An 18301-nucleotide genomic window follows, 5' to 3' on the forward strand; every position below is an offset into this window, starting at 1 on the left:
GTGGTAGTTTGGATTAGGCAGTTGTTCAAGTAGGCTGGGCTGTCACCATTTATGGATTTAAATAATAGACAGTAGAATTTAAATAGTATTCTTGCTTGACTTGGGAGCCAGTGTGAGTCGAGGTATGCCTCGGTGATGTGGTCGTGTTTTCTTAGTGAATAGGTTAGTCTCAGGGCTGTGTTTTGTACTGTTTGTAGTTGTTTTATCATTGTTGCGGGGCAGGGGAGATATAGGATGTTGCAGTAGTCAAGGAGACCTAGGACTAGGGACTGGATCATGAGCTGGAATTGTTTTCTGTCGAAGAATTTTCAAACTTGCCTTAGGTTTCTCATGACCGCAAATGATTTCTGTATTGTTTTGTTGATTTGTGGTTGCATGGTGCAGCATCTGTCTGTCGTCATTCCCAGAAGTTTTAAAGTGGTTTGACTGGGGTATGTGATTGAGTTTATTATTAGATTTGTTATAGTTGGGGTTTTATTTTTTTTCGAGAAGTGTGAATTTTGTTTTGGTTGGGTTCGGTTTGTGGTCTGTCATGGTGGGCGTTGGCTGATCAAAAGGAAGGAGAATGGTGATGTCGTCTGCATAGCTATAGGAGGTTAAGCCTATTTTGTCTAAGCAGGTGCTGAGGGATGCAATGTAGAGATTGAAGAGTGTTGGGGTTAATGGCGATCCCTGGGGTAAGCCACAGGGGATGGACCCTTACTTCCCCACAGGTGGAAGGCCATATCAACTTCACCCAGGACAAATATGTAATAGCTGCCCCTAAGAAATAACAGAATTACAGAATTGGTTCCCAAAACATCGCCTGCGCACCTGAACCCACAGGTCAAGAGTGTGTCATAATATGGGGTTAGACGTCTTAGCTATATCAGTGAGCAAGGAGAATTGAAGCCAAGGTATGAAGGAACACCTCTCACATGAGGAAAGGCTAAAGAAGTAGGGGCTCTTCAGCTTCGGAATACTGAGGTCTAAAAAATCCTAAATGGTGTAAATGATTGGCCACTGTGGAAATAGGATACTGATCTAAATGGACTATTGGTCTGATCTAGTATAGTTATTCTTATCTTCAGAGAATCTATTATCTCAATGGCAGTATCAGTCATATGTAGTGGATAAGGGGAATAGACTTCACTAGTATGCGAAAATACCATGGTCTTAATCTTTGAGGGATTAAGTATTAATGTGTTGTGAAAGCCAATCTGCAATAGTTGCTAGTTTAATATTAAGTAAACAAATGCCGGCTTCTTTAGAAGGGTGAATATCATCAGTATAAATAAAGGTAGTAAGGTTTAAGGCCTGAATAAGAGATGCTGAAGGTGACAAGAAAATATTAAAATAAGATAGATGCAAGCACTGACCCTTGTGGAACACCACAAGGGAGATGATATTGTGCAGAGAGAGAATTGTTCCAAAGAACCACATTGGTGTGCTAAGTTAGATAGGCATGAAATCAGGCATAGACTGTGTCGGTGATGCCAGTGAGAGAAGACCAACATAGAGTATGGTCCACAAGATCAAATGCTGCTGTCAAGTCCAAAGACAGCAACACTTGTTGATGTTGATCTAGACAGGTATAAATATAAGAGGCTGTCCCCAGTGGGACAGTCTCGGTATTCTGAGGTGCTCAAAAACCATTTCACAGTGATGAAGGGAACCAATTGATCAGCCATTATGTGTTCTGTCAGCTTAGCTATAAAGGGTAGATTTGAAACTGTATGATAATTGGTCACATCAGCATCAAGCGCAGCGATGGTCTTTTTAAATTTGACATATATATACTTTTTTTCTAGTCTTGGAGAACAATTCCAGATTAGAGTAGCGTCAAGGATGTGCAGATAAGACAGACAAAACAATTTAAATTAGGGCTGTATTTAATTGTGGGACATAGCCAGCAGTCCATGGGGAGGGCACAGGAGAGAACTGGGTGGCCATGCATTTCTTCTCTTTCCTCCCCCCCTCCCCCCACATTAGGTAATTAGGTATCATACCTTTGCTGGTGGAGATGCTGAAGTCCAACTAGTCGGAGAAATCTGCTGCCTGAGTCGCCCCCTTCCTCCTTGTACTTCTTCAGGAATGAGGAAGTCAGCGGTGTGTGTCTAGCCACTGATGCATGCTTGATAGTGCAAGCGTCCGTGACTGGAGGAATCTACTACTGACAGGGCCATTATTTGGGGCTATGGAAGAGAGGAATGCTGGGAGGGAAAATGCCTGGAAACAAAAGAGGGACGAAAGGGAATGTAAAGAAAAGTAAACATATAAAAGCAAAAGAACCACAAAAGAGTCACAAGATATCAGCATAGAAATATAAGCAGAAATTAGTTGTCATCTGCTAATTTTCTTTCTTTTATCCCAAGTGATCAATCCAGAACTTGTGGGCTAAGTGTGCAGCTGTTCCAATTAAGTATTTCAAGATCCTGCACCTGGAGCAACCCATCCGGTGTACCGCAAGGGTCTCCACTATCCCCATTGCTTTTCAATATCTACATGACCTCACTGGGCGTACAATTAACCCAGCTGGGGATAAAATTATTCAGTTACGCTGATGACTTTACGATCATCATCCCATTTGCCAACTCCATCTCGGAAACCATTCCCAAAGCATCAGAAGCCATAAAGTTGATGGAGCACTAGATGACAGACTTCAAGCTCAAGCTCAATACAGAGAAGACAAAATTTTTCTTTGCTTCACCACACCCGCTTGACACCAAAACACCACTAGGCATCAACAAACTTAACTACCCTATACAGCCCACCATTAAGATACTGGGTGTAACTTTTGACCAATACCTAACCATGAAAGACCAGGTGGACTCCTTAATCAAAAAGAGTTTTTTCACTCTCTGGAAACTTAAATCCATTAAAACATATTTTGACAACTCTTCATTCAGAATCCTGGTACAATCCCTCGTACTGAGTCAACTTGACTACTGTAACATCGCCTATTTAGCAATCTCCCAAAAGCATATGCAACGCTTACAATTAATGCAAAACGCTGCGGTCAGACTCATCTTCGATCTAAAGAAATTTGATCACGTGACGCCATACTACAAACAACTACACTGGCTGCCTTTAGAAACTCGTGTAAAGTTTAAGTTCGCCTGCCTTTGCTTTACGGTCTAGCCTCTAAATACATAACTGACCTCTTCTCCTTCTCAGCCAACAGACACAAGAGAAGCTCCCACTTGCACTTCGTTTCTCCCCCTGTTAGAGGCTGCAAACTAAAAAAAACACCATGAACACCTTCTCTCACATCAAGCAGCTTTATGGGGTAAAGACCTAGAACAACTGCTCTCGCCCACCACTTACGAGGTATTCAGGAAGCGCCTCAAAACTCACCTAACCCTGAAGTATCTGGACAGCTGACCCGTTCCTCTCTTTCCCCTCTATAACGGTTCTCTAGCCCTATCCCCCATCTTGTTTTCCCATCCCTTAAGATTTCTCAACTTGTACTTCATTATTCTTTTGTAAACCGCATAGAACTTAACGGTACTGCAGTATATAAACTGTTATTATTATTATTATTATTATAGCCTCCTGGACTTGTCCAGAGCTCCCAGAGTCACATATCCTAGATAGTACATGCCTTGAAAAATACTACTGACCTAGCTTTTGAAAGTGATTTTTTTTTTAATGGAAAAGGTATCCCAATCTGTGCTATTGAACCTGCCATCTGATTACCATTCAGAAAATTGTGATCCTAATTTGAATGATGAGTTTCTTCTATTTTGTTCATTATTGTACAGGATTTGAAAGAAGAAATAGATATCCGACTGTCAAAAGTACAGGATGTAAAATGTGAACCCCAGTTGCTGGCTGATGATGACGAACGACTATTGCAACTGGAGACCCAGAGAGACAAAGGTACTTAGGTTATACATACACACATCTCGCACGTGTACATACACATATACACTTGTCATACTTCTATGGTCTCCCCCCCCCCCCACCAGGTCACCCATCCCTTTGCATAAAACAGCATAGAAGGTCCTGATTTCTTCTTCCTTTATCAGTCGGGGTGGGAGGAAGTCAAAATTATCAATCTATCAAATAAACAGTCTATGAATTAATATTTCCCAGGAAAATTGAAAAATAAATTCTCTCGAGACTACATTTCTCTAGTACTCTTAGCAACTAGTTGGCTAATTATGCAAATTAGTCTTTTATACAAATTTAGTCTTATGTAGATTAAGTTTGCAAGTTTACCCTGAGGCAAACAAGATTTGGGCCAGAATAAGGATGAACACCTTTACTCAAATGAAAACTGTCGCTCAGATTGTAAGGACACCTGGTGTCTAAAGGGAGAAATTCACCACCCTCACAGAACAGTTGAAAGGTTCTTCCCATACTCTTTCTTCTCTTTGTATTGTGATACTTGTGGAACAATTTCTATGTCCCATTCCTAACTTTCTCTCACTCCTGGGGATTCCCATATCATTTCATCCTTCTCCTTCCCCTGGGTAAGCTTCTTTACCCTTAATTCTGTTCTTTTACCAATGTCATTTCTTTTCCAGCTTCTTTTTTCTGCTTTAACATTTTGTAAACTGCCCAGTGGAAATAAATAAAATAATAATTAACTTTCCATATATGAAATGGGTTCTGTGTTTGTGCAAGGTGGGTTAATAAATTCTATTTCTTTCAAACCTTGAAATCCGCACCTCCATGACTTCTCTTTTCTAGAAAACTATGTCTTTTTATTTAAAAGGGGAAGAGGAAGAACATCCTGAGTGGGCTGAGTTACCTTAGCTTTAGTGGCTGACCAAATTTCAATTTTGGGTTCAATTTTAGATTTGGCAACAAAACAAACCTGAAATCCGGGTTTGGGTTTTGGTTGAAAAGGCCTGTGCATTTGTAATGGAAACTGAAACCATAGCCTCTTCCCACCAACTCTTCCCTGCTTGTCATTCCAAAATAGTGGCCATGACCTCCCATAACAGTCTGCCCAGCATTTTCACAACAGCTAGTGGGGGCATGAGTAACTTGAGATGCTTCTGCCCCAAAGAGGCCACTAGACTACAAAGGTTTTTAAAATGTAGGCCTGGGGAGGGCCTAAGGAGGAAGGGGAAGAGAGTGGAGTGTCTTCTACTGGATCTATTTTTGTGCATCCTATCACAGTGATAAACCACAGCACCTTATTAGAAATATTTGTATCAGACTGTGGTCTTTTGATTTCAGAGCTTTCTTCTAATACTTATTTTTCTCTTTAGGTTGCTATAATTATTTGTATAGAATGAAAACCCTGGATGCTATCAGATCATCAGGTAAGCCAGAGCTCTAGTCTTGTGTGTACTCAGTATTAACCCTGGTTTACTCTAAGCCTGCCCTTGACGTTTTCTCTCGGGCACTTCTTGGTTGCTCCCATTGCTACCTGTGGCAGGAATGTGCAAATGTACTGGTTAAAATTATTTTGTCTCCAAAGCAAATCCTTTGGACAGTTTTATGTACACTGCTGATTTTCCAGACAAAGGTTTTTAATCTAACTATAGGAGGACATGGATGTATCCTGGCACTCTTGTCTCACTTTTTTGTTTGCGTAGAAATTCCCTTTCATGATGGTGGAAGATTCTCAAAGCCTTTATTAGGAAAGAATTTTCGCTCATACCTGGTAGAGCTGAGAAACTCCAGCACACCATTCAAAGGTGTCCGAAAAGTGCTAATTGACACTCTGCTGGATGGATATGATGCAGCTCGCTATGGCACTGGGGTAAGGGGCTTCAAAGGGGAGACTGTAGAGAGGGGACACGTTTCAGCACCAAAACAAGAGTACTTATTTGGAAGAGCTTATCCCTTGGCTCCAGGATAAGGGGACACAATGGAGTAATGAGACTTACAGGAGCATGCTTGCCTTAGTATTAGGATCAGAGCCTCATGAGGGTGGACAGCATATTTTAGCTGATAGGTGTGAGTAAGGGACCTGACAGAGGCCTGATAGTAGTATTGGGGTAAGGAGCTGGTCATGGTGAGGTTGGATAAGAGTGTAGTGCTTAAAGCATTTAGAAAACAGCAATTTGCAACACTTGAATAAAGAGCTTCTTTTTTATTTAAGAGATTTTCCTGTCAGGATTGCTAGAGCCATGCAGATGAGGAAAATTGGAATGATACTTGAGAACAGTAGATACTCATCATAATATTAAAAATTTCTGCCATAAAGCACTATTGGTTTTCTTTGCAGTAGAATTCTCACGCCATACTCTTTCTATCTGTAATGCAGGTCTTCGGAAAGTCAGAATACCTGAGGTACCAGCAGGCACTGAATGAGGTGGCAGCAATGTAAGTGGAAAGGCACCTCTCCATCCGACATGTTTTTCATTCTCTGCATTCTGCTTATGTCAGCCCTTGGGATAGCAGAGCATGTGCCTTTTTTTCTGTTAGATTCTTTACACCACTTGCAGTATGTTGAGTACTTGCTTGTAGCAGTGTTTCTAGATGCAGGAGAGGAGGTTTGTAGTCTCCCACCCTGGCTGTAGACAATATATCACATAACTATTCTTCCATAGCGCTGCTTCACGCTATTCCAGAACTTGTGGATAGTTGTGCCTATTGACTAGCAGGTGGAGATAGGACACAGTGATTCTGTGTTCTCTATAAGCTCTCTGTGGACCCTCAGCTCTTCAGTATTCTCTGTCTCCAGCAGGTGTATGGTCATACCTGGGACAAATTCTGTGAGGGCTGCTCTTGGTCCAGGTGGTGGTCTGGCTCCCACTTGAGCTTTATGAGTGCTTCTCTGGTTGGAGCTCATACCTGATGGTGCCAGGCCCTTATTGCTTTGCCCCACTTTTCCGCCTTCCATCACCTTTTTCCAGGATCAAACTTGTCACTCTTGAATTAAAAAGAATCAGAAAGCAGTCAAGAGGGTGGTCTTGGAAGACTTCTGTAGAGGCTCAATTACCTGACAGGTTCCCTTCTGCTCTGAAGATTGAACATGGTGCACTCCTTTTCATCAGTGGCAAAGGCATTGAGTTTCTGAGGTGAGCCAGTCAGCAGGGGTAAGTTGGACCTGGTTCTTGCATGGTTGGTCACGAAGCAACTCCAAAGCTTGCAGATTCCTTGGATACACCTGCAACTACTTCTCACCAGCAGAGCTCAGGAACGTTGGTCATGTTGCAACCACTGTTTCAGCAGGAAAACTGTGTGGTGGTGATTCCCACACTTTCCCAGAGAGAAGATTTGGGGCCTCATAAGCATACAGGGACTCCTTCTGCTTCAGGTGGGAGATGTTCTCGCCTGCCAAACTTGTGCTGCTGTTTCACCAAGCCTATCCTGAAGCAGGAGCAAGTCCCTGCTCAGATTCTGGCTTCTCCAATGCCTGTGGCTCCTCGGAAGCGGGCATGTTTGGAGGATTTATATGAGCTGAAGTTTCCTCATTCACTGTTAGATGAGGCCTCAGTGGTGTTGGAGAAACCCGCCCTGTGAGAGCCATTTGGAGGAAGGGGTGCTTCCTCCTGAGAAAGCTAATGACTCCAAGGTTCTGTATCTCTTTCATAAAGAACTCAGTACACTCATTTCTGAAGTAGTGTCCTATCTATTGAGGACTCCTAGGCTTCTTTCTCAAAAGCCTCCAGCTTGTCCTATATATACCGACATCCTGACTTAATTTCAGCCAAACGGGCTCAGCTGAATTCCAGCTTGACGGATGGCAGAGCTATGGCTCCCCTTTGGTCCCTGAGGAGAAGGATCAGTTGCAGCTTCCCAGAGTGGATGCCTTGGTCATGGCTATGATTAAGAAGAACACCTTTCTTGTGGAGAAGGGGTATTGCCCTGAAAAATCTTCAGGACAGGAAGATTGAAAATGCCCTGAAGTAGATGTTTGAGGTGACTTTGCTAGATCTACAGGCCACAGTTTGTAGCTCCTTTGTCACCAGGGCATGCCTTAAATAGCATTAGTCTTCAGCTCAGGGCCTAGCCTATCCTGCAAATGCGATTTATGATTTGCTTAGAGCCTTTGCCCATGAGATGGCACTGGCAATCACAGCACGCAGCTATGATTACGACATTGGTCAGTGGATGTGGTGGCTCTGGTCAATGGATGTGATGGCTCTTTGTGGAGGACCTGAATAATTTGGTAAAGTTGCTGGGTGAAACCAAGCCACAATACCTGTTGGAGAACAAGCTGAAGGCTACCTTTCATTCAGCAACAGGAGCTTCACATAGTTGGTTCAAGAAGTACAGGCCTAGTAAGCAGCAGTTTTCAAGGTAGCATTACCAGAATCAACTACCTTCCTTTCATATGGCCATTTAGTTCACCAATTTAGTTGCACCCAGAATCAACAGCCTTCCTTTCATATGGTCAAACAGCCTGGTAGCCAGTCCATTCAGCCCTCCGCTCCCACTTGCACATTGCAATGAAATGAGGTTAGCCCCCTCTTTGCATCTGGTAGGTAGAAGTCTTCTGCAGGATGACTTCAAGGAATGGGCCAATATCACATCTGACCAGTGGGTCTTGAGTTCACCATTTAGTCACCCATTTAGTTACAGTCTCCTTGTTGAAGGAATGACAAAATGGCAGTGGTCCATGCAACTTTGGACTCTCTTCTGGCTCAGGGGGCCATTTGTTCTAGTCCCTGTGGAGGAGAGGGGGCAAAGATAATTCTCCTTTGAGACAACAAAGTAAATTGAGTATACCTTTCATCTGGCGTTAGACCTCAAGGACCTGAATCCTTGTCTTTGAGAGTCACATTTCAGAATGGAGACTTTACAGTCTACCATTGCCTTGGTTCAGAGTGGGGAGTTTCTCACCTCTTTGAATCTGAAGGAGGCATATTTTCATATTCCTGTCTGATCCCCTCACCAGCGTTAAATGAAATTTGCCATTCTTGGTAAGAATTTTCAGTTCCAGGCCACACCCTTCGAATTGTCAACTGCTTCAAGGACCTTCTCCAAGATTATGGGGTTGGTTGCTACTTTCTTGCACAAGCAGGACATCAGAGTTTATCCGTACCTCATTCAGGCATCATCCATGTAGGACAGCCAATCTGTCATCAAGCTTGTGGTTTGTCATCTGCAGCCCTTAGGATGCATAACCAGTTTTGTCAAGAGCTCCTTGACACCTTGTTTCCTGGAGTATCTGAGTGATCTTTTGACATGGATGAGGGGAAGATCTTCCTTCCACAGTACAGATGATCAAAGCTCCGATAATAGGCTGGCTGCTCCTTTAGCACATGCCCCAAGTGTGGAATTGTATTCAGATTCTAGATGAAGGCAGTCCCTTGGGCTCGGGATCATATATGTTCACTTCAGAGGGTTCTTCTTTCACGTTGGTTGCCAGTCTCTTAAGATTACAGCATTTGCCTCCTGTTGTCATTGGAGACCGAGTGGTATTAGATGTTGGATGTTGGAATGCAACCTCACAAATCGAGTTCTGTTTCCCATGATGCATTGGGAGGTGGTGACAACAGATGCCAGCCTTTTGGGATGGGGGGGGGCACATCATTGGAGCCATGTAACATAAGGGCTTGTGTCCACGACACAGGCGAAGTTCTCAGTCACTCTTCTGGAGCTCATTGGCAAAGACCAAAAAATTTGACAGTCTTTCAATATTGTGATTGCCATTAGGTCTTTAGGAAGATAAGATAGCAAAGCACATATTTATATTTGATTATGCTTGTAGATGCTTATATGGCAGAGTTAAATAGCTGAACAATGGTATAAAGAATTATTTGGTACTCATGGATGCTAAAGGGTACATTGCTGCAGATACTTAGGAAAAAGCAATTGAGCACAAATGGGATAATGAACCAAATTAAGTACTTTTTCTTTAGAGTGGGTCAACAGGGATGAAGTGGGGGTTATTTAGAGAGGGGGGTTGGGTATTTTGCGTTGGGGAAGTGAGGGATATAATGCCATGTTTCAAGTTTTTTTCTTTTTGTGATTGTACAAGAGGGGGAGCTGGGGGGGGTTGTTTGGAGTTTTATATATAGATGACATGCATTGTACTGTTACATCGAGTTGTTTCCTTGCTATAGGGTCATCAATAAAAATTGTTTTATATAGAGTAGGTAAACGGATAATGGCATAATCCTCACTGAGTCCCATTGTGTATTTTAATGCCCTTTCATAAGGGGGTACAAATATATATAAATCTTCTCATCTTTGTTTTGCATTCATTTTCTATGCTTTAATTATAGGCTAAGTGCTTAACAATTATACAAAATTTACAGCAAGGAAGCAGATGAATCGTGATCATACATTTGGCTGACAGACTGAATGTTGGTCAAATGTCTGTTCTGTGAAATGTCCAGCCACGGTATTTTTGGTAGCCATCGTTTCAGCATGCCATATTTTAGAGCTCTGAGCATTTTCTTGCCGAGAACCTTTTTTGGCATATCCCCAAGGTCCAGCCCTTCCTTTCTATCAAAAGTGGTGTCTGTGTTTCACATGAACACAATTGATTGAGCTCCTCCATCGAGAGGATTATGGGGATCAGTTTTAGGCTTTATGCCCCTTGAAAGTGAGAAGGATCCCTCTTGGCTATTTGAAGGTCATCAATGAGTTTTGAAGGTCAGACAGATTTTGTCCTTTTCAGTACATAGAGGAAGATCTTAGAGGTGTCAAGAGTTGTGGTGGGCAAACAACCACCTTGCAGGCACATTCTGTAAGGTATATTGCAACCTCGTGGGCGGAGGATCAATTAGACTCTCCAGCTGACATTTATAGGGCAGTGACTGGGTATCACTTCATACCTTTACTAAGCATTGACTGGACGTGGCAGCTCGTTCAGCAGTTTTTAGGACTGCAGTGTTGCAGATGGTGGTACCAGTATCCCACCTTTGGAAGGGTTTGCTTTTGAACATCCCACAAGTTTTGGAATAGTGTGAAGCAGCACTATAGAAGGAGAAATGGTCTTACCTGATAGATTTCTTTCCATTAGTGTTTCACACTATTCCAGAAGCCCACCCATGGTTCTTCTCATTTCTCCTATTTAAGGGTTAGTTATTCCCGTGTCAAAATTCTCCTCACATTCAGAGTATGTGCATCTTTGCTGGAGGAGTTATAAAATAACCCCCCTCAACTATATGCACCACTCTTGTTCAGGATTGTTGTTGGCTCCTTTCTTTCTCTGCTTGGCTGTTCAAATACTGAAGAGCTGAGGGTCCAAACAGGGCTTATAGAGAAGACAAAATCACACTGTGTCCTAACTCCACCTGTTTGTCGATGGACAAAACTATCCACAACTTCTGAAATAGTGTGAAGCACCAATGGAAAGAAAAATATCAGGTAACATAATTTATCCCATTGCTTTGGTTTTTTGCAGTATTAAAGCACGGGGCATTGGCAGTCTGAGGCAACATCAGTTTGCAGCAAAGGATCTAACAGTGTCGCCTGAAGCTTCCTCTACACCCACTATCCAAGTGACCTACTTACCTTCCAGCCAGAAGAGCAAGCGAGCTAAGCATTTCTTGGAGCTCAAGAGTTTTAAAGACAACTACAATACCCTTGAGAGCACCCTGTGACACTCCACTGCCTCCTGAGAGCCAGGACAAGCAAATACCCTTGAGAGCACCCTGTGACACTCCTCTGCCTCCTGAGGGCCAGGACAAGCATAGTTTAAAGAAACAAGACTGTTTTGCCTTGTGGCCTCCTGGTGAAGGGAGGTACCTGCCTCTCTCTGTATTTGTCCTACTTAAACAGAGCTAGTGCTTTTCAGTAGGTGGTTCTGGATCCTTCAAACATGTACCTTTCTCAAAAGTCTCTCTTTCAAAGTGTCCTTTTTTGGCATATTTGACCCCCCACACACACTTTTTTTTTTTTAATGGTTTTGTTTGCTCCTATCCCAGGGACTAGGACACATGAAAATGTCTGTCCCATAGCTTAGATTTCTATGGAGGAATACTGCAGTCTACTACAATGCACTATGCTAACAGCTGAAAGCTTGGAAGCTGGTGAAGTGGTTTAATAATGTCAATGTTGAAATGCCCTGACTAGGCATGGCTTCCATTGCCTCTGTGAAATTAAGAGGGTTTGAAAAGGAGACAAATTGCTTTCTTCAGAACTCTGTGCGCAATGTTAAGTGTGACCAGTTGTCTGAACTGCCTTGAGAAAACAAGGCTTTGAATGTTTTTCAGCCTTCAGAAGTGCGAATATGACATGCCGTTCTAGTCTACAGTGCTTAAGCAGGTATAATGAAGGTGACTCAAAGTCTAGCACCACCACAGTGTTTGTATTCCACAACTATCACAGTACTGTTTCCAAAGCCTGTGTGCATGGGGAAGTGGCTAACAAAGCCAAGAGCTCCAGCCTGTACGAGCTGGGCCCATTTGCTTTTGAGTTGTAATCTTTAGCTGAACGTGTTTTCATGTTTCTACTCAGTACTGCATACAGGGTCCTGGGGCGGCTCAAAAGAAAAAAGAAAAGCTGAAAGATGTGAATGAACTGAATGTTGTCCTATAAGGCTCAGCATTGAGATTTTATGTAAAACTTGACATAAAACTTGCTGTGTTCTTCAGATACTTTCTTTTCTGGGCAAAAGGATCACATTGTCAGCATTCTCAAGCTCTGTGAATGTGATTGGAGACTGTTAACACCATTCCCTTGACGTTCTTCTCACATATGTGAATGGTTTTTGGATTTTTTCTTTTTTGGTTACCCTATGTATTATGTGAAGTTGTACAATTTATGTTAAAATTTTTGATAATGTGCAAATTTAGATCATATATTAAATAAGCAAAAAAGCAGAGGTATAACCAGGCTAAATTTGCATAAAATCACACTTCAGGAAGTGGAGTAAATTTGATTTCAATCACTAGTCCAGGAGATTCTGCACTGATAAAAGTGAAACTGTAAAATAAATGTCTACTTTATTTCAACTGAATTTAAAAACAAAACAAAACATGCTATACCATAATATAGCTATTTCAGGAGCTCACCAAAAAGTTAGAGCCTTGGATGACATTTAGAATATTTCCTAAACAGAAGATCTGCCTGCTTGCAATGATGCAGGGGATACCATATGGCCTCCTAGTTGATTCAGTCCTCAGAGTGGCAGCAGAGGCGGGTGGAACCAAGGCACTACTGCTCCCTTCAGTTTGGTGGGGGGGGGAGGTGAGACAGGCAACGAGGGTTGGATTTTAAAAAATGGAGGGTTTTTTTGAATTCTTTATTCATTTTATAATTCACAACAAGTGTACAGTAAATATCAAACAATTAGAATACAATATCACTTGAAAATCTACCATATCATACAACAAAAAGATATAACCCCCACTCCCTCCCATGTCCATATTCAACAAAAAAATATACCACAAGAATATAATATCTTATCATTCATATATATTATTAATAGAAAGCCACCCCCCCCGATCCACATTTAAGAATTAAAATTGGGAAAAGTGTAAATTATTCATTATAATAATTTAAAAATGGCCCCCACACATCCTTAAATTTATTATAGTAACCTTTTTGAACTGCCAAAGCTCTTTCCATTTTAAACACATGACATACTGAATTCCACCAGAAACAATAATTCAACCTTGTACAATCTTTCCAGTTATACGTTATTTGTTGAATGGCAACTCCTGTCAATATCATCAAAAGCTTATTATTATTAGCAGATATTTGAGGCTTAGCTCTCATCAGCATGCCAAATAAAATTGTGTCGTATGATGCTACATAATTTTCCATTAAATGATTTATTTGATCCCAAATAGAGATCCAAAAATTTTTAATGAATGGACAATAAAGCAACAAGTGATCTAAAGTTCCAACATCAAGGTTACAATGCCAACATCTATTAGACCTAGAGCAATCCAATTTTTGTAAACGAACAGGGGTCCAGAGTGCTCTATGCAACAGGAAAAATCATGTTTGCCTCATAGAAGCAGATATTGTACACTTCAACCTCCCTTTCTAAGAAAGGAAGCTGAGTGAGATAGGGAATGTATATTGACATCTGGAGAAGGGCTGGAGCTGGGGAAGGTCCCTGCTCTCCCATTATCCCTGTCCCCATCCCCATGTTATGTTGTATCCTGCCTTGAACCTTAAGTAAGGTTCAAGGCAGGATACAAATCTGATGCATAATGTCGCTAAATTATTAAAAAAAAACATTTTGAAAACAAAGAAGTCTTCAGCAATTTCCTAAAACTATAATAACTATCTGAAATACAGTTTTCTAATGGAAAGCTATTCCCTAACTGTACTGCAAGATACAAAAAATTAGGACACTTAATGAAATATTCATTTCTTTCTTAAGAAATGTTCACATATTGATGTTGAATCTTTTATTTATTTATTTATTGAAAAGAAAGTGATGTAATTGCAGGTAAACAACAAAAATTTTCCTTGATTTACTTATAAAACAAAAGATATCCACAAAAATGTGTATTCTAACTAAGGAATAAATTAGGACACCCTAATAGCTAGTGTTACCCCCTTTGGCTAAAATAACTGCAATGAGATGCTACTTGTAGCCATCTACCAGTCTCTGACATCAGTCTGAGGAAAGTTTGGCCCACTCCTCAATGCAGAATTCTTTCAGTTGTGAGATGGTTGAGGGGTTTCTTACATGTACAGCCCATTTCAAATCACCCTACAGCATCTCAATGGGATTAAGATCAGGGCTTTGACTTGGCCACTCCAGGACTCTCCATTTCTTAGTTTTCAGCCAGTCCTTGGTGGATTTACTGTTACGTTTTGGGCCATTATCCTGTTGTAGGGTCCAGTTCCACTTCAGCTTTAATTTTCTTACAGATGGTCTCGCATGTTCCTCAAGCACCCTCTGATACACAGTAGAATTCATAGTGGAATCTATGATGGTGAGCTGGCCAGGTTCTGCTGCAGCAAAGCATCCCCAAACCATGACACTTCCACCTCCATGCTTCACAGTTGGTATGAGGTTCTTTTTCTGGAATGCTGTAGTTGGTGTACGTCAAACATGTCTTCTTTTCTGGTGTCCAAATAATTCAATTTTAGCCTCATCTGTCCATACAACACTATTCCAGAAGTCCTCGTGTTTGTCTATGTTCTCTCTGTCAAACTTCAGTCTGGCCTTGATGTTTTTCTTAGAAAGCAAAGGTTTCCTCCTTGCACTCCTCCCATGCAAGTTAAATTTGTGCAGTCTCTTTCTGATTGTAAAGGCATGCACTTCCACATCAACAGTAGCAAAAGCCTGTTGTAGGTCCTGTGATGATACTTTAGGGTTTTTGGAGACTTCTTTTAGCATCTTGTGGTCTGCTCTGGGCGTCAACTTGCTTGAATGGCCAGACCGGGGCACGTTGGCAGTTTGGAAAGTCTCTCACTTGTACACTATTTTCTGGACCGTGGAATGGCTAATGTCAAATTCTTTTGAGATCTTTTAAAATCCCTTAACCGACTTATAAGCTGCTACAATCTTCTTTCTGAAGGCCTCAGACAGCTCTTTTGATCTCACCATGGTGTTCACTCTCACTGCACTAGTCAATCATGAGCACACCAAACTAAATGTCTGAGGTTTAAGTAGAGCAAACCTCCTTCAAAATGCTGTATAACGATGTTCTAACCATGTGCACCCGATGTGATATACCTGTGTGTGATTTGAGCCACTTTAAGTGGGAGAATATTGTTCAAGCCAAGCTGGAAGATTTGAACAGCGGGGCAAAACTGAATCATTCTCCCAACATAATTGGGCTAGAGCCTCCGTTCTGTGAATTCAAATAACAGACATGAGAAAAAGCCATGTAATAATCAAATAGGTTTATTAATGTTTCTCAGGTCAGGGGAGAGCTAATACATGCCATCACAATTTCAGTGCTCTCCAAGGGGAGAAATTAATGACAGATTTATACCCTATGTGACATCCTCTTTAATAAAACCCTAAGCGCGCATGCGGCAGGGAACACGCTGGTGACTCCTCCTCCTGCCCTCACTCACCAACCGATGCCGCTCCTTATTAAAAAGTAGCCTGCTGAGGTTTGCCGGCCGGCTGTAGCGAACCTCACAGGCTGCTCTCCACCTCGGTAGCACGTTCCCTCTGATGTGATCGCATCAGCAGGCTGCTATGAAGAGGAGCAGCAGCATTTCGTGCAAGTGGGCCACAAAAGCTACAGAAATGGCATTCTGCTCCACTCTAATGGAGAAATGCAAGGCAGGGAAAAAGATTTTGTCGCCAATAGAAGTTAAGGAACCAATGGACATTTACCTACAGGCTATGAAAGTGTTAAAATTATCAACAGGTGCAAATGTGAGTACTGTTTCTTCCTTAGAAGCTTCCCTTTCATCTGGGGGTCATACTCCAGATCCACATTCTGTTTCAAATATGGAGTTGCATTGTGCAAGAGGAAGAGGGAAAGGGGGTTGCTTTGGGGGGAGGGGTGTGCTGGGGGGCAGGCAGCAATTATGCTTTGCTGAGGGGGGGAATAGATGGGGGCCACAGAGCAGGCAGGCATGGCACAACAGGGGGAAGAGGGAAAGGGGGCTGCTTTGGGGGGAGGGGTGTGCTGGGGGCAGACAGCAATCATGTGTCCCATGCTGGTAAGAAGTGGAGAGGGAAAGGGGGCTGCTTTGGGTGGAGGGGTGGCCTGGGGGACAGACAGCAATCATGCTTTGCTCTTAGAGGGGGGGAACAGATGGGGGCCACGGAGAGACAGGCAGACATGGCACAACAGAGAAATACAGGCAGGCAGGGAGACAGACAGAAAGAAAGAAAGACAGACAGGGGCCAGGGAGAGACACAGACAGACAGACAGCATCCAAGGAGAGAGAGACAAAAGAAAAAAACACCAGACAGACAGACATCTACTCTAGCACCCGTTAATGCAGGGGTAGGGAACTCCGGTCCTCAAGAGCCATATTCCAGTCAGGATTTCCCCAATGCATATGCATTGAAAGCAGTGCATGCAAATAGATCTCATGCATATTCATTGAGGAAATCCTAAAAATCCGACTGCAATACGGCTCTCGAGGACCGGAGTTCCCTACCCCTGCATTAATGTAACTGGCTTAAACACTAGTTTGTAATAATTGGAATACAATGGCACAGTTGATTATATGACTTCCTTTTAGGAATACCTTATGTCAATTTTACATTTAAATCCTTGATTTAATGTTAAGTCCATTCTAATGTTAAGTTTTTAAATCCAGCAGGTGGCAGTGTTTCACTTTTTCTTCAAATGACTTCTAAATAACTTTTGAAACCTTTAACCCTTTCAGACACCAATCATGTCAGTAAAAGGCCTGCATCCTGCAGACACATCCTAACTTCTGTATGAACTCCCAATTAGCTTTGTGTGTTCTAATCTATAAGGACCAAGTTTTCTTGTTTTCTCTGAGAACCTTATCTTTAATTCCATACAATACATCCTCTTGTATATGATCAATAGTTCTAAATTCACCCTTGTCTTAAAAGTCACAGCAACCTTTTCAACTTCCTTAGCATAGCTAGAGTGCAGATACAGTAATTTAAACATCAATCTTTAATTACAAAGTCTCAGGCTTTTTCACTAGATCTCTCATCTGAGTTCCCAAATTTTAATATATAATCACTTAATTTTAATTTATCATAAATTTAGTTTTCATATAATCTGTGACACCTATACAATATGTGGGTGTGTCCTAATTTATTCCTCAGAATATACATTTTTGTGGATATCTTTTGTTTCATGAGTAAATCAATGAAATTTTTTGTTGTTTACCTGCAATTATACCACTTTCTTTTCCAGAAATAAATAAAAAAATAGATCTGCCATCGATATGTGAACATTTCTTAAGAACGAAATATGTCATGTGGGGGCCCTCATTTTTTCACATGACTATATGTAATGTGAGCCTAGAGGTGGGTTCACAGTGTGGCTATGAAGACTATCTCAAGAGGTCTGCTAGAGGTTAGCATATACTTTGTCAATGAAGCCTTTTTCTTGAAGTAAATATCCCTGGTAGAATAGGCAGAGTTAGGAGAGTTCTGAGCTGCCATCACAAGTGAGAAAGCTGACAGGTGGGTACAATGAGTATAGGAGTCTGCAGTTAAGGCCTCAAGCAAGCAGGGTTTTTTCTTTGGGGGGGGGGGGGTTCTGAAAAGAAGAGACAGCCATCCCTGAGGACTGACAAGAAAGGGAAGAGAGGTATGCAAAGTGCTGAAAGGGAGGAGACTGGAATGCAATGCTAATTTCAATGTACTTTAAAATATATACATAATAGATTCATTAATGCACAAAGAATTACAAATGTACTTTTTTCAGAAGTAAATATCCCTGGTAGAAGAGGCAGAGTTAGAAAAGAGTTCTGAGCTGCTAGCCCAAGTGAGAAAGCTGAGAGATGGGTAGAATAAGTGCAGGAGTCTGCAGTAGAATAGCTGGGTTAAGGCTTTATTTGCATGGGTGGATTGAAGAATGAGTGATCG

At 41.8% G+C, this 18301-nt stretch overlaps 1 protein-coding gene across 2 annotated transcripts in view; it reads left to right on the plus strand.

Moving 5' to 3' along the window:
- Positions 1 to 12674, plus strand: part of C16H1orf43 (chromosome 16 C1orf43 homolog) — a 32303-nt gene extending 19629 nt beyond the window's left edge. For both annotated transcript variants that reach the window (XM_033923055.1, XM_033923054.1), the window contains 5 exons: positions 3744 to 3861; positions 5205 to 5258; positions 5535 to 5701; positions 6209 to 6267; positions 11249 to 12674. In XM_033923055.1, coding sequence (XP_033778946.1) covers positions 3744 to 3861; positions 5205 to 5258; positions 5535 to 5701; positions 6209 to 6267; positions 11249 to 11447 — 597 coding nt within the window. In that variant the 3' untranslated portion in view covers positions 11448 to 12674. The remainder of the gene's footprint in view (positions 1 to 3743; positions 3862 to 5204; positions 5259 to 5534; positions 5702 to 6208; positions 6268 to 11248) is intronic.
- Positions 12675 to 18301: the final 5627 nt, after the last annotated feature.

Source organism: Geotrypetes seraphini, chromosome 16, assembly GCF_902459505.1.
Source record: "Geotrypetes seraphini chromosome 16, aGeoSer1.1, whole genome shotgun sequence".
NCBI classification, from domain to species: domain Eukaryota; kingdom Metazoa; phylum Chordata; class Amphibia; order Gymnophiona; family Dermophiidae; genus Geotrypetes; species Geotrypetes seraphini.